Genomic DNA, 12,951 nt, shown 5'->3' with positions numbered 1-12,951 from the left:
GCTGGTTGAATTGTCTTTATTAACAAACAGGATATCCAAGGCCACTACATTGAGGAGGGGTGGGGGGAGGGAGGAGGAGGGTTACTTGCTGCTCACACTATATACAGATGCAAGCAAGGGGCGTGGAGAGTGAGGGCTCCCTGCTCCCTCCCTCCACGGGGAAGGGCATGGGCTAGAAGAGGAGGAGATGGGGGTTGGGAAAGGGGGGAACGTTTTGGCTGGCGGGGTCCCCCCTCCATTCCCTGGAGTTTGGGGAAAGGGGAATCATTAAAGTGCTTTCAGAAAATGAAGAAATGGTCCCTGCCCCTGGAGTGGCTGGTGACCCCCCAAAAATCTAGGGCCCAGTGACCCCCCCCAGGGTCTGGTACATTCAAGGGGGGAGCCGGCTCCCCTGACGTGCAAATAAAGGGGTCCAGGGCCCTGCCCAGTCAGCAGCAGTGGGGTAAGGGGTTCAAGCCCCAAGCACTCTCCTCTTAAATGGAGAAAAGGGGGAAGGGGCTATGCCCACTCAATTCCTGGGAAGGGGAAGCTGTGTCCCTCCCCGGAAGCTGGGGACAGGCACAGTTTTGGGAAGAGGACATGTTGGGGAAGAGGATGGTCACGTGATCACGAAAGCATCAGGGGTCAGAGGTCACGTTCCCAGCAGGCTCCAGTGAATCAAACCAGTAAAAGCAAAAGCCCAGGGAGGGGAAAGAGGGGCGGCCCAGGAAGCCTGGCTGCAGGGGGAGAGCTGGGTCCAGTGTGGGACAGCCCCAGCCCAGGGCCCCGTCACCAGTTCATGATGCAGTTACGGTTCAGAGTCATGAAGTAAACTTGGCTGCTGCCCCCAGAGCGGACTGAGGCAAAAAACACCTGGGTGGGGCAAGAGAAGGAGTCACCACGGGCTGGGGTCAGGGGTCTCAATGAACTGGGAGAGGGGAAGAAGCGGGGAGAAGGGAAGAAGGGGTGGCAGAAGAGGTGAGGGGGAGAGAGAGACTGCAGGAGGACTCACAGTGCCCCTCACCCAGAGGAAAGGCCAGGATGTTAGGGGAGAGGGTGCACTACCAGCCCCCTGGGCGCCAGCGGGAAAGTCCTCAGAACTGAAGGGAGCGCAGGGCAGTGGTAGTGGCTGCCTTCCTTCCGAACTCCCAGAGGGGCCCGCTTTCAGGGAGACACCACGACCATCCTCTCCCCAGACCTCTGCCCAGGGGCCTGGGGTCACAGCAGCCGGGACGGCAGGCCGTTCAGAGGGAAGGAGACTCCCACCTTGTCATTCCGCTCACACAGGAACTTGAGCCTCTGGGCTCGTTTGTGCATGAAGACCCCGTCCAGGTGGCCCGTCTCCACAGAGCGGATCTCAATGGCTTTCTCACCCCAGCCCATTATCTGGTTGGAGCAGATGTAGGCTGTGGGGAAAACAGGTGAGGGGCTGAGCAGGCTGCACCCCGGGGCCACCTCAGGGGCATGTGGCTGGGAGGGCGGCAGCTCACTCACCCACAGAGGTGGGCATCTCTCCCCACTGCAGCACCACATCCTTAATGATCCGCCCGTACGTGTTGACGTAGACACCCTCGTCCTCGTAGCACAGCAGCATCTCCATGCCGTCGGTGTTGGGGAGGAAAATGATGGCATGGGGCGTGATCTGGCTCTGGATCTGGGGAGAAGGAGGTGGGCTGGAGTCTCCGTGTCTGGTGCCCAGACTGGGCGAACCCACTCCTCCAGCAGCCCCGCCAAGCTCACGTGCACAGGGATGTAGATGTCATAGCTGTTCCCCGAGTCGACATCCACAGCATGGAAGCCAGCACTGGAGCCATAGATGACCTTGAGCCGCTGCCCCTCCTCTACTGTCAGGTCGACCAGCAGAGGGCGGTGAGGGAGGTCGGCAAAGGACTGCAGAGAAGCGGAGGAGAGGAGGGCTCAGGGGCACGGGGAGAGGCGCTGGGACTCCAGATGGTGCTAGGGGCCGAGGCTGGGGTTACCTTGAAGGCCATGAATTTGTGGTAGGGTTTCGGGGCCCAGGCGTACACCTCCACGGAGCTCTTGAGGGCGATGACCAGGAACTTAATCCGCTCGTATTTCACTGGGGGCCGGAGAGAAGAGGGATGCTGAGGCTTCCCTTCTTGGGCCACGGGCGCCTCCCCGTGGTCTGTCACTACACTGCCCCACCCAGGCCCCAAGTCCCTGGCTCCCAAACTTTCTCAGCCACTAGACCCAGGCCCATTTCTCTCTCTTCATGAACAAGGATGCGCTGGCCACTCCGCTGGGACATCCTCACCGACACGGTAGTGCCCGCAGCCCTCCATGTCCCCGACGGTGGTCCAGCCCTGCTTCTTCTCCACCTCTGGGTCATTGTGCAGAATCTTGTTCCGGAGCCAAGACAGGTAATACACCCGCAGTTTGTTCCTTTTCCCTGAGGGACGGACAGACAGACACACCCCCGTTCTCATCTGAGGCCCGGCTGCCACCGCCCCGGCCTCCTCTGTCGGCATGCCACAAGGGGTGAGAAAGTGCCGCTTCACCTTCCAGTGCCTGGACCAAGGCTGCCCTCCTCCCGGGCAGAAGACAGTGACAGCGCCAGGGAGCTGAGCCCCTCCTCCCTCCCCCACTCGCCGCACCTGTACCTGAGATGGTGATGAGCAGGTTGAGCCCCTCCAGCACGTCCATCTGCTGGAAGCGTCGCCGCCCAATGAGTCCGTACACCTTGCCCTGCCCACTTCGGTCCAGCAACATCAGCCCGTTCTCCGTGCCCACCAGCAGGTTGACCCCTGCAATAGGAGCCCTTGGGCAGGTCAGAGGCTCAGCCAGGCCCTTGCCTAACCAGGAGCATGGGAGCCACGCCACAGCCCCCTCAGCTGTCCCTGCCCTGGCTTACCCCAAAGGGCTGCACACAGGATCTCAGAGTTGAATCGCTTCTTGTACTTCCGGATCTCAGGGGTCTCACTGTGGGCCCGGGTGTTGGTGGGATTCACGTTGACCACAGAGCCCTTCCTCACGTCGTACTGCAGCTGGTCGAGCCGAGTGCCCTCTCCACCCACTAGGGCTGCCAGAAGGAGGAGGAGGCGGGAGGAGGGGCTGCAGCTTCTCACCCCATCTCTTTCTACCTCCATCCCCTATATCAGGTCTTGGCGCCTCATAATACACAGAAAGGAAAAAGACGGGAGGAGAAGGGGTGCACGGGAGAGGGGGATAGAGTGCTGGACCCCCCTTTTGAGTCAGAAGGCCTGGCTCAAGTCCCATTTCTGTCACTTGCTAGCTTTGAGTCTCTGCCCAGGTCCCCTGGCTACTGTGAGCATTTTCTCTCCTCTGGAGGGGTCGCAGAGGCCCTTCCTTCTCTCTGCCCGGGCAGGTGCTAGAGCCCAAGGGAGAGGTCCTGTGGCTTTGTGAGGCTGCGTCTCAAGACCATCATGCTCCCCTCCAGGCTGCCCCTGGACCCCAGCCTGATGGCAGGTCTGTCCTCCCGTCCTCACCTGTGATGGGGATGGTGTCCCCACTGCCTCCAGGCTGGTAGATCCCTAAATCCACAAACATCGTGAACGAGCTCTTGCCAGGGGCCTTTACCAGCCCACGAGACTGGTACTGTGGTGGGGGGGCAGCAGTCAGGCAAACAAGTGCAAGTCCAGCTGCGGCCCTGCCCCTGCTGCTGTTCCCAGGCTCCAGCTCCCCAACTGGCACCCCCATTGTCCAGCTCCCAGCGCTCCGCCCCATCCTCTGCCATGACCCAGCACCCAGACCTCCTGCCCACCGCCCGGGCTCTTCTCCCCCAGCGGACCTGCCTCCGGCCCACTTACGTCACTGCTCCCATCCTTCGAGGGCGGGCTTTGGCCTTTGCTGTTCTCGGTGGGTGAGTGGCTGGGCTGCACCACGTCAGGCAGGTTTGTATACCCGTTGCTGTCAGCATGCAGCAGGTTCCGCTCCTCTTCAGGGGTCTACAGGACAGAGGGCAGGGTCGGCACGGGGCTGAGGAGGGCACACACAGCTACAGGGGAGGCAGCGGAGGCTCACTCACACGCTGGACCACCATGGTGCCGCCCCCGTATGGGGGCTGGGTCCCGGTGATCTCCTCGACGTCGTGGACCACCATGGTGCTGACGCTGTCTGTATCCCCATCGCTGCTGTGAGAGAGGAAGGTGGGGCCTCTCCAGGTCCTGCCCGTGGCCACAGAAGTGCCAAAGGCAGCAGATGGCAGCCAGAGCCCAGGCTTTTGTCTCTATTCAAAACACAACCTGCTCCACCCTCACGGGGTAGTCCCTGTTCCACCGTGAGGTGCTTCCCTGCATGGCACACAGGGCAGGCTGGCACAGCAGACAGGCACTTGGAGAGGCCACCCCACAACACACAGGGCAGCAGGAGAGAGACAGGAACCTGCACCCTCACCCCACTCTCTAGAGAAGGGCGCTGTCCTCCCTCAGACTTGCCCCAAAGCCCTACCTCTCCCTCCACTGCCACTTCCCCTCCCTCCTTGTGCCTTGGAGTGGGAGGGCCCCACTCCCGATGCCGTACCGGCCCCCAGGGGTGTCTCTGCTCCCCTCTGATGGCCCGCCTTCGCCTTCCTCCTCGTCATCCTCACTGCTCTCCACCTCCTCGCTGGACGATGAGTAGTCCATGGCCTTCTTGGGAGGCCGAGGGGCCTCGTCCAGGGTCCGCTCTTTCAGCAACACGAAGTCCTGCGGGGAGGAGCCACGTGAGGGGCAGGGAGAAGGTGGGCCTGGGTGGAGGCAGACAAAGGGTGCTGGGACACCCCAGCAAGGTGACAGGAGGGGCCCCCACAACAGGCCCATCTCACTAACCTCACCAATTGCTCGCTTATAGCTCTGGGAGGGGCCGCAGGGGAAGAGCGAGCCAGGAGAGATGTTAGGAAAGAGGTTAGAAAAGGTTAGTAGCATGAGAAGCACCAGTCCCTCCATCCCCACAGCCCTTCCCAGTAGATCCGCGGAGACCCCCCCTGGCACCCAGCTCCCTGGGGCTAAGCCCCAAACCAGGATGAGGCAGGCGGTGCCGGCCACCAGGCGACTCACTGCGGGCCGGCCTGGCCGCGAGCGGTGGTCATCGGGCTTGGCTTTATTCCCAGGAGAGAGCACTGGGGAGCTGTCCAGTTTGGAGGAGGCTGGACATGGCAGGGTGGAAGAAGAAAGGTCACTGATGCCTGGACAAGGGATGGCCTCAAGCCCACACCTGGGCTGACCCCTTGCCCCTGAGCCCCAGAACTCAGCCCCGAGTTCCATACCCACGCAGGTCCTCCCTGTCCCTGTGGGTGTCCCAGTCCAAAGCCACCAAAGGCAGGGTCCATCCTGATAAGACTCCAGGCCCAGAGCAGGCTGCCCAGCCCTGGCTCACATACCTCCCACGCGGTTCCGCTCCAGTGAGCCGGCCTGGGGGAGGTGCCCGTGCGAGGCCGGGAGGACACTGTCCGAGCGTTCCCAGCCAGGGTCGCTCCTCCTGAGGTCGGGGTTACTGTTGGGGGGCAGAGTCAGGGTCAGGGAGGCAGGGTGCTCCCCTCTCTGGGGTGCTGAGCTGCACTGCAGAGGGAGCCATCACCAGGGAAGCAGGTGGCAGAAGTGAGAGGTGGGAGTGAGTCGGGGGACGACTCCATTACCTAGAGGCGTTGGGCGGGCCAGGGGGCTGAGCAGGGGGCCCTGGAGGCTTTGGGGTGCCCCGCTCTGCCCGCCTTTGCAGATAGATTTGCCAGGCGGAGTTGCTGCGAGGTCTGTGAAGGGAGCACAGGGGTGCCGAGGGGGCGGGGGGGCGCTGAGGTGATGGGGCTGGGGCTTGCCCACCCCTAGGTGGGTAGGCTGGTAAAGTCCCTGTGCCCCCCTACTCCCTAGGCTGTCCTCAGACCTCACCCAGGCATTGCCCTACCCAGGCATTACCTGGCACGGACTGCCTGGGCTGGCCGGGATCCTCCGGCCCCACTGGTGTTAAGGGCAGTGGCGATAGATGAGGTCCTCTGAGGCACCTGTGGAGAGAAGTCCACGTGCTGCGAGCTGGCGCTGCGACGGGCACTTCAGAGATGTTTGAGCCTCACCTCTGAGAGGTGAGCTCCTCACTTTGATGGATGAGAAAACTGAGGTTCAGGGAAGTTAGTGAATACGTCCAAGGTTATGAAGCTGGGAGATGGTTGGAGCTGCGGTTCTAACTCACAAAGTCTGCCCCTTAGCGGCCCCGAAACACCCTGGGCGTTTCTCCGTTCCCACGCTCCCCAGGGGCATCAATGCCACACCTCCACGTTGCCTCCTCAGCTGGACGGCTGAGCCCCGCTGGGCAGCGCCCTAGCTTTCTCTGGCTTCCCGCCTGCACTCTTCCCCACGCGGCCCCTTCACTGCCCTCCTTCTCCTCATGACTAGTTCCTTGCTTTTCCCTGGGCCCACAGGCTGTCCTTACCTTGGGTGGGGCCTCGTTATCTGGGCGGACCCAGGCTGGGGGGTTCGGGCTGGGGCCAGGTCCTTCAGAGGTGGGGTCTGAATTCTGGCGGATGACAGCTCCTCGGGCACTGGGCGTGGCAGTGGGTGCAGGGATGGCAGGGTCGGGGTCATGGGAGGCTGGGAAGGCAGCCAGGTTTCGGGTGGGCTGGTCCTGCAGGGACTGGGATCGGGGCACAGGTGCTGCATATGGCTTCAGTGGGACCCGGTGCGCCACCAGGCTCTGCAGGGAGAGACCAGGGAGGGTGGACTGCCTGCTCCATGGCAGCTCCCCACCTGCAAATCGGGGTCTGAGGTGGGAAGGGACTTCAGTTGCCGCTTCCTCCATTGAAGGACAAGGGGTTCCTTGAGCCTGAGGACAGCTAAGTCAGGACAGACATAGGCAGCAAGAAGCAGGTGAGTGTGTCTGTCCACATAGCCTGTGCTCTGGAATCCTGGCTCAGGCTGAGCAGGTGTGTGTGTGCGTGTGTGTGTGTGCACCTGGGCTCTGAGCAAAGCTCCCCGTGTCTGCATTAAGACAGGAGTGGGGGGAGACTCACCTTGTGCGGTCCCTCCTGGGGCTCCACCGGCCTCTGCATAGGAGGAGTCTGGGAAAGGGGTCCTGCAGGCCCGGGGGAGGCCTGGGGGATGGAGGGCTCAGGCCCCGTGCTGCTTGGCTTGCTCTTGGCCAAGGGAGAGTTCTGCTGCTTGTTCATCCTTGTTCTCTCTTCTACCTGTGATGTGAAGGGATGTCAAGCAGGCCAGCTCTTGCCTCCCTGTTCTCAAAACTGAGGGTCCCGCCCGCCCTCACCACTCCTGTCCTATGCTGTGTGCTGTGTGCTCCTTTCCCCTGCTCGGTGCCTGTTCCTGTGAACAACCACTGCTTGTGGCTCTCCAGGCCTCAGGCAGTGGGACTGCAGTCTCAGGAGGCAAAGGAGGCAGTGAGTACCTCTCGGGCCCAGGCTGGTTTGTCAGCGGGATTCATGCCCCGACCATAATGGTACAGGGGCTTCCTGTCCCCGGGCAGGAGCTGCTGCTGCTGCTGTTTCTGAAGCTGCTGCTGCTGTTGCTGCTGCTGCAGGGACTTGAGGTAGGCATGCTCCTGCTGCAGCTGCCTCTGGAGACGCTCTGACTGCCGCTGCTCCTCCAGCTGCTTCCGCTTGTATTCCTGGGCCCAAGGGTAGGGAGAGAGGGCTCAGCAGAGTGTGGCCTGGGAGTCAGAGCAGGCATGCCCTCTCTTTTCTCCAACTGCCTAGAGAGGAGATGTATTCCCTTGATGTCTTGGGTGAATCCCTTCCCTTGAAGTGTTCCCATCCCGTTCCAGCAAAGAAGCTCTGAAAAGCATCTTCCCAGAGGACGCTGAGGGACCCGTTACCAGCAGCAGGGCCTGTTCCTGGAGCAGCTGTTGCTGAAGGATCTCGAGCTGTCGCTGCTCCTCCTCTAGCCTGTGACGAATATATTCCTGGGGGGCGGGGTGTAGGGTGGGGGGCAGAGGGCAGGGAAGGAGGAAGAGGCAGAGGAGGGCAGCAGCAGCGAGTTGGAGAAGGAGGAAGGGATCCGCAGGAGGAGGATGAGGGGGTGCAGGGGAAAAGTAAGAGAGAGGTAGGGGAGGGGATGGCATGAGCCCCGGGGGGCCACGCGGCACAGATGGGGAAGAAGAGGGCACAGGGAATGAGGGGGATGAGGAAGGGGCCAGGGAGAATCAGGGATGGGGTACAGAGATGGGAATGAGGCAGGGAAGGAGGAGGGAGGGGGCCAGGGTTGGGGTTGAAGGGTGGGAGAAAACAGAGAGAAAGAGTGAAGCTAGAAAAGATAGGAGGAATCTGGGTGGGGGGGAGAGAAGGGGGAAGGGCACGGGGAGCAGGGGCGGCAGGCAGCAGGAGCAGGAGGGCGGGAGGGCAGGGATGTGGGTGCGGCGCTCTACCTGCTCGCGCTCCGCCTGCCGCCGCTCCTCCTCCCGCCGCAGAACCTGCATGTCCTCCAGCCGCCGCTGCTGCTCCTTCTCCTGCAGCTTCCGCTGCTCCCGCTCCCGCCGCTGTTGCTATGGGGAGAGCCAGGTGGTCTTAAGGACCATACCGGACACCGCGGCAGCACTGTCCCTCCATGGACAGGGAGGGAGCTCTCCTTGCTCACCACGGAGGCTTGCGCTTGTTTCTGTAACTATACCCATCCCCACCCAAGGGCCCGCGGGGCTGGGCTCGGGAAAACAGCCAGTAGCTGTGATGAGAGAGGCTGTGAGACTGACCGCTGCCTGTGGGGTGTGCTTAGCTAGACAACACCTTCCCCTACCCACACCCCACCAAACAAACAAAACCCGAACTCAAAACAAGCATCCCCAGCACTCCTAGCCTAAAACCGACCTTTGCCTGAAGTCCATACAGAGCGGGTCGTAGCGATAGACTTTGGCCACAAGAGGGCACCAGGTGCCCGTGCACAGAAAAGGGACCTGGCCCGCTCCTTGGCAAGCCCCGATGCCCAGGTGGTACTTGACTTTCACGGTATTTCCGATCACAAAGTCTACCACAACCACCACCGCCACCACCGCCTACAACAACAAAAGCGCAAGCCCTAAGGGGCCCTTACACTTGAGGGAACTTGTGCCTATTCCTGCAATGAAGTTGCTGGCACGCCTTCTCCACGCCGTTAGATAGGACTTTGTCACTATGCTATCTGAACGCTATATTTATTTTATTTATTTATTTATTTATTTTTTGAGACAGAGTCTTGCTCTGTTCCCTAGGCTGGAGTGCAGTGGCATGATCTTGGCTCACAGCAACCTCCGCCTCCCGGGTTCAAGTGATTTTCCTGCCTCAGCCTCCCGAGTAGCTGGGACTACAGGCGTGTGCACCACCCACATCCGGCTAATTTTTTTTTGTATTTTTAGTAGAGATGGGGTTTCACCATATTAGACAGGCTGGTCTTGAACTCCTGACCTCATGATCCACCCGCCTTGGCCTCCCAAAGTGCTGGGATTACAGGCGTGAGCCATCGCGCCCGGCCTATATTTTCAAAACTGCACAAGGCTCTTCTGTAGCAGGTTTTCTTGCAAATTATTTTTTGTTCAACAATGAGAGGGCCTGCTTTGGGGGTAGCAGGTGGACAGTGTGGATGCTGCGGGTTATTATTATTATTATTATTTTTGTTGTTGTTGAGACAGAGTCTCGCTTTGTCGCCCAGACTGGAGTGCAGTGGCCGGATCTCAGCTCACTGCAAGCTCCGCCTCCCGGGTTCACGCCATTCTCCTGCCTCAGCCTCCCGAGTAGCTGGGACTACAGGCGCCCGCCACCTCGCCCAGCTAGGTTTTTGTATTTTTTAGTAGAGACGGGGTTTCACCGTGTTAGCCAGGATGGTCTCGATCTCCTGACCTTGTGATCCGCCCGTCTCGGCCTCCCAAAGTGCTGGGATTACAGGCTTGAGCCACCGCGCCCGGCCGGGTTATTACTATTAGTAGTAGTATTGGAGATGGAGTCTCACTCTGTCACCCAGGCTGGAGTGCAGTGGTGTGATCTCTGCTCACCTCTGCCTCCCGGGTTCAAGTGAATCTCCTGTCTCAGCCTCCCAAGTAGCTGGGATTACAGGCACGTGCCACCACACCCGGCTGATTTTTGTATTATTAGTAGAGATGGGGTTTCACCATGTTAGCCAGACTGGTCTCAAAAACTCCTGACCTCAGGTGATCCACCCACCTCAGCCTCCGAAAGTGAGCTACCGCATCTGGTCTATTGCCTATTATTTAGACACATTTTTTGTTAAGTCCAGCTAATCATGAAATTTGAAATCATGTAACTGTTTCAACAGAAATGCCATTGATTTAAGGCATTTTATTTTATTTTAATTCTGAGGCAGAGTCTCACTCTGTCGCCCAGTCTGGAGTGCAGTGGCTGGATCTCAGCTCACTGCAAGCTCCGCTTCCCGGGTTCACGCCATTCTCCTGCCTCAGCCTCCCCAGTAGCTGGGACTACAGGCGCCCGCCACCACGCCCGGCTAATTTTTTGTATTTTTAGTTGAGATGGGGTTTCACTGTGTTAGCCAGGATGGTCTCGATCTCCTGACCTCATCATCCGCACGCCTCGGCCTCCCAAAGTGCCGGGATTACAGGCGTGAGCCACCGCGCCCGGCCCCATTTAAGGCATTTTAAAACCTGTTCTCCCTGAGGCCCTAATGGACCCTGGGAAGGTCAGCAGGAGGCCGCGCCAGGCCTGGGCCCTTGGGAGACAGCCCACCTCCTCCACGCGGCGCCGCTCCTCCTTCTGCTCCTCTATGCGCCTCTGCCGCTGGTGCAGCAGGTGTTTGATGTGTGCCTCGGGGTCTCGCTGCTGCTGCTGCTGCAGCTGCTGCTGCTGTTTTAAAGCCTCTGAGTTGCTCTTATTTTCCTGCTGGAGGCGGAGAAATTCCCGGCGTAGAGTCGACTCTCCAGGCACGTTCATGATGGAGCTGGGCAGGGGTGGCACAAAGAAGAGCTGGGGTCAGAACCCTGTTGGTTCCCACTCTCAACCCCGTGGGCCCGCCTGAGCGGGTGCTTTAACTGGATCAAAGCCTCTGCCTCTGGCCACTCCCAGGTGGCCAGGAGACTCACTGTCCCCTGCTGCCCGGTCTTCAGCCCTATCCTCCTTTCCTATTACTGCTGCGCCCCACCTTCACCCTGAATTGCTCTCTCCCCAGCTCTTGCTCACTCATTTGTTCCACTTCTTAGCACTCGGGAATTTGGTTTCTAGGAGTCTCTACCTCTCCGTGCCCATCACCCCCAGGCCGAGCATCTCCAAAGCCAAGCACCACTGTAGTCCCCCCACTCAGTGATGACCCCCCAACCCCCGCTCCGCCTGCCAGGCCTACCTTGGCTCTCCTTCCTCTCCATGGCTGTCGTCTTCCTCCTCGCTGCCGCTGTACTCATATTCTGTCTCCTCTGCAGGGGAGACCACTGCTGTTAACTCACCCAGTACCCCAGACCCCGCCGTGGGCTAGGGAAACCTCGGGTGGGCATAACCAGAAGGTCTGTCTGGGTGGGCACGCATGAGGGGCCCCACCCACTTCCTGGGAGCAATGGGAGGACAGTGTGTCTCAGGTGTGGGCCCGGACAGGGACCAGGACTGGGTCCCTGGGCAGCTGAGGTGTGGCAGAGCCTGTGCCTGGGCTCGCACACGTATGTGCTTAGCATGGAGTTTTCATAAGGATGTGAAAGGCCGGTCCTCCTCTGGAGGGCTGACCCAGATTGGGAGGGAAAGGCGGGAAAACCCCTCGGCTGTTGCAAGTTTGAGAACGATCTCCTTGGACAGGGAGAGCTGGGGCCAAGGAGGGGAGCAGGAAGGGGAGCCAGGAGTGAGCAGGGCTGGCAGAGAGGAGCCAGGCTGGAGTGTCCCCTAGTACCTGCCCCTCCAGCCTGCCCACTGACCTTTCTCACCCCGCTTCTTCCGGGATCGGTCAATGTGGTCCTTAAGCTGGATGCGGACCTGCCGCTCCGTGGGCTGGTCCCGGATGAAGGGAAACTTCAGCAGCTGCTCCGTGGGTGGGCGGCTCAGGTAAGTCTTGATGAGACATGTGTCAATGAAGTCAATGAACTTCTTAGACCTGGAAACAGTGGTGGCTCACACTAGGAGGGTCCCCTCAGAAGGGATGGGTGCAGGACAAAGAGGGTGGATCACTCATCCACAAGCCACCTTGACATCCCTCCTGTCTTCATATCCCAACACCGGTCACCGCCCTCTGCCCCCCAAAATCTCTTCTCTGGTGAGATCCGAGCCTGAGCACAGAGGGCATGAAGGTGGGGATGACCTTGTCCAGGGACCTTCCTTCCCAGAGCCCACACTCTCAGAGACCTACCACTTCTTGGACTTGAGTCTGGGCGGAGGGTTCCGAGGAATGAGGAAGAGGGCCCGCATGGGGTGCATGTCACACAGAGCTGGACACAGAAGAGAGGCCCTCAGTCCCTTCCACTGCACTGGAGCTACAGGACCCTTCCTCAGCAGGATCCCAGGACCCAGCTCCTCCCTACAGCCCTCTCTGGGCCCTTGCTTTCCCTCCGCTCCCACTCCCGGCAGACTCAGAACTTACGGGGGGCTCCCTCTGCCATCTCGATGGCTGTGATTCCTAGAGACCAAATGTCACTCTACAGACGGGAGGGAAGGAACAAGTGAATATTCCCGACAACTCTGCCTTGCAACCTCTCTTCACCCACCATCCTGGCCTCTTCAGGAGCCTTCCTGGGCCACCCTCCTTCCTGCAGCAGTGCTCTCCAACCCCTCCCATCTTCCCACCCGCACTTGCCTTGCCATAAGATGTTCCCCAGCCCCTCACTGCTAACATCATCCAACCTTCCTTTGTTCCCCAGTCTGCTCAGGCGCCATGGTCCCCATACTGCTTCCTGCCCTTGGCAGCCCCCATGCTCCCAACTTTCCACTCCATACCCTGTAATCGTAGGTGGCATCGGGGTTCTCATCACAGGCGATGACCTCTGGAGCCATCCAGTAGGGAGTCCCAATGAAAGTGTTCCGTCTGCCCACGGTGCGGTCCAGCTGAGCACTCACCCCAAAATCCACTGTGAAGACAGAGAGGGAGGGGTCAGCATGGAGAGTCACCCCTG

General features: G+C 60.2%; 1 protein-coding gene across 44 annotated transcripts in view; it reads right to left on the bottom strand.

Annotated features, from left to right (window-relative positions):
- MINK1 (misshapen like kinase 1) overlaps window positions 1–12,951 on the bottom strand; it is a 71,682-nt gene continuing 58,731 nt past the window's right edge. For 2 of the 44 annotated variants that reach the window (XM_045376340.3, XM_005582595.4), the window contains exons 7-34: window positions 12,776–12,906; window positions 12,423–12,477; window positions 12,192–12,270; window positions 11,764–11,939; window positions 11,208–11,277; window positions 10,598–10,808; window positions 8,299–8,415; window positions 7,750–7,836; window positions 7,324–7,542; window positions 6,935–7,108; window positions 6,358–6,618; window positions 5,847–5,932; window positions 5,573–5,683; window positions 5,318–5,430; window positions 4,995–5,083; window positions 4,767–4,790; window positions 4,480–4,643; window positions 3,986–4,091; window positions 3,768–3,905; window positions 3,447–3,555; window positions 2,852–3,019; window positions 2,601–2,744; window positions 2,255–2,389; window positions 1,959–2,059; window positions 1,720–1,869; window positions 1,474–1,633; window positions 1,246–1,385; window positions 1–852 (exon numbers count right to left, since the gene is read on the bottom strand). In XM_045376340.3, the coding sequence (XP_045232275.1) occupies window positions 769–852; window positions 1,246–1,385; window positions 1,474–1,633; window positions 1,720–1,869; window positions 1,959–2,059; window positions 2,255–2,389; window positions 2,601–2,744; window positions 2,852–3,019; window positions 3,447–3,555; window positions 3,768–3,905; window positions 3,986–4,091; window positions 4,480–4,643; window positions 4,767–4,790; window positions 4,995–5,083; window positions 5,318–5,430; window positions 5,573–5,683; window positions 5,847–5,932; window positions 6,358–6,618; window positions 6,935–7,108; window positions 7,324–7,542; window positions 7,750–7,836; window positions 8,299–8,415; window positions 10,598–10,808; window positions 11,208–11,277; window positions 11,764–11,939; window positions 12,192–12,270; window positions 12,423–12,477; window positions 12,776–12,906 (3,602 nt within the window). In that variant the 3' untranslated portion in view covers window positions 1–768. The remainder of the gene's footprint in view (window positions 853–1,245; window positions 1,386–1,473; window positions 1,634–1,719; window positions 1,870–1,958; window positions 2,060–2,254; window positions 2,390–2,600; window positions 2,745–2,851; window positions 3,020–3,446; window positions 3,556–3,767; window positions 3,906–3,985; window positions 4,092–4,479; window positions 4,644–4,766; window positions 4,791–4,994; window positions 5,084–5,317; window positions 5,431–5,572; window positions 5,684–5,846; window positions 5,933–6,357; window positions 6,619–6,934; window positions 7,109–7,323; window positions 7,543–7,749; window positions 7,837–8,298; window positions 8,416–10,597; window positions 10,809–11,207; window positions 11,278–11,763; window positions 11,940–12,191; window positions 12,271–12,422; window positions 12,478–12,775; window positions 12,907–12,951) is intronic. The other 42 variants (XM_074018319.1, XM_074018299.1, XM_074018322.1 and 39 more) reach the window with 30 other exon arrangements.

This window comes from Macaca fascicularis, chromosome 16 (genome assembly GCF_037993035.2).
Source record: "Macaca fascicularis isolate 582-1 chromosome 16, T2T-MFA8v1.1".
In the NCBI taxonomy this organism is placed as follows: Eukaryota; Metazoa; Chordata; class Mammalia; order Primates; family Cercopithecidae; genus Macaca; species Macaca fascicularis.
The sequence above is the reverse complement of the archived record's forward strand: the minus strand, read 5'-3'. Positions and strand labels throughout refer to the sequence as shown.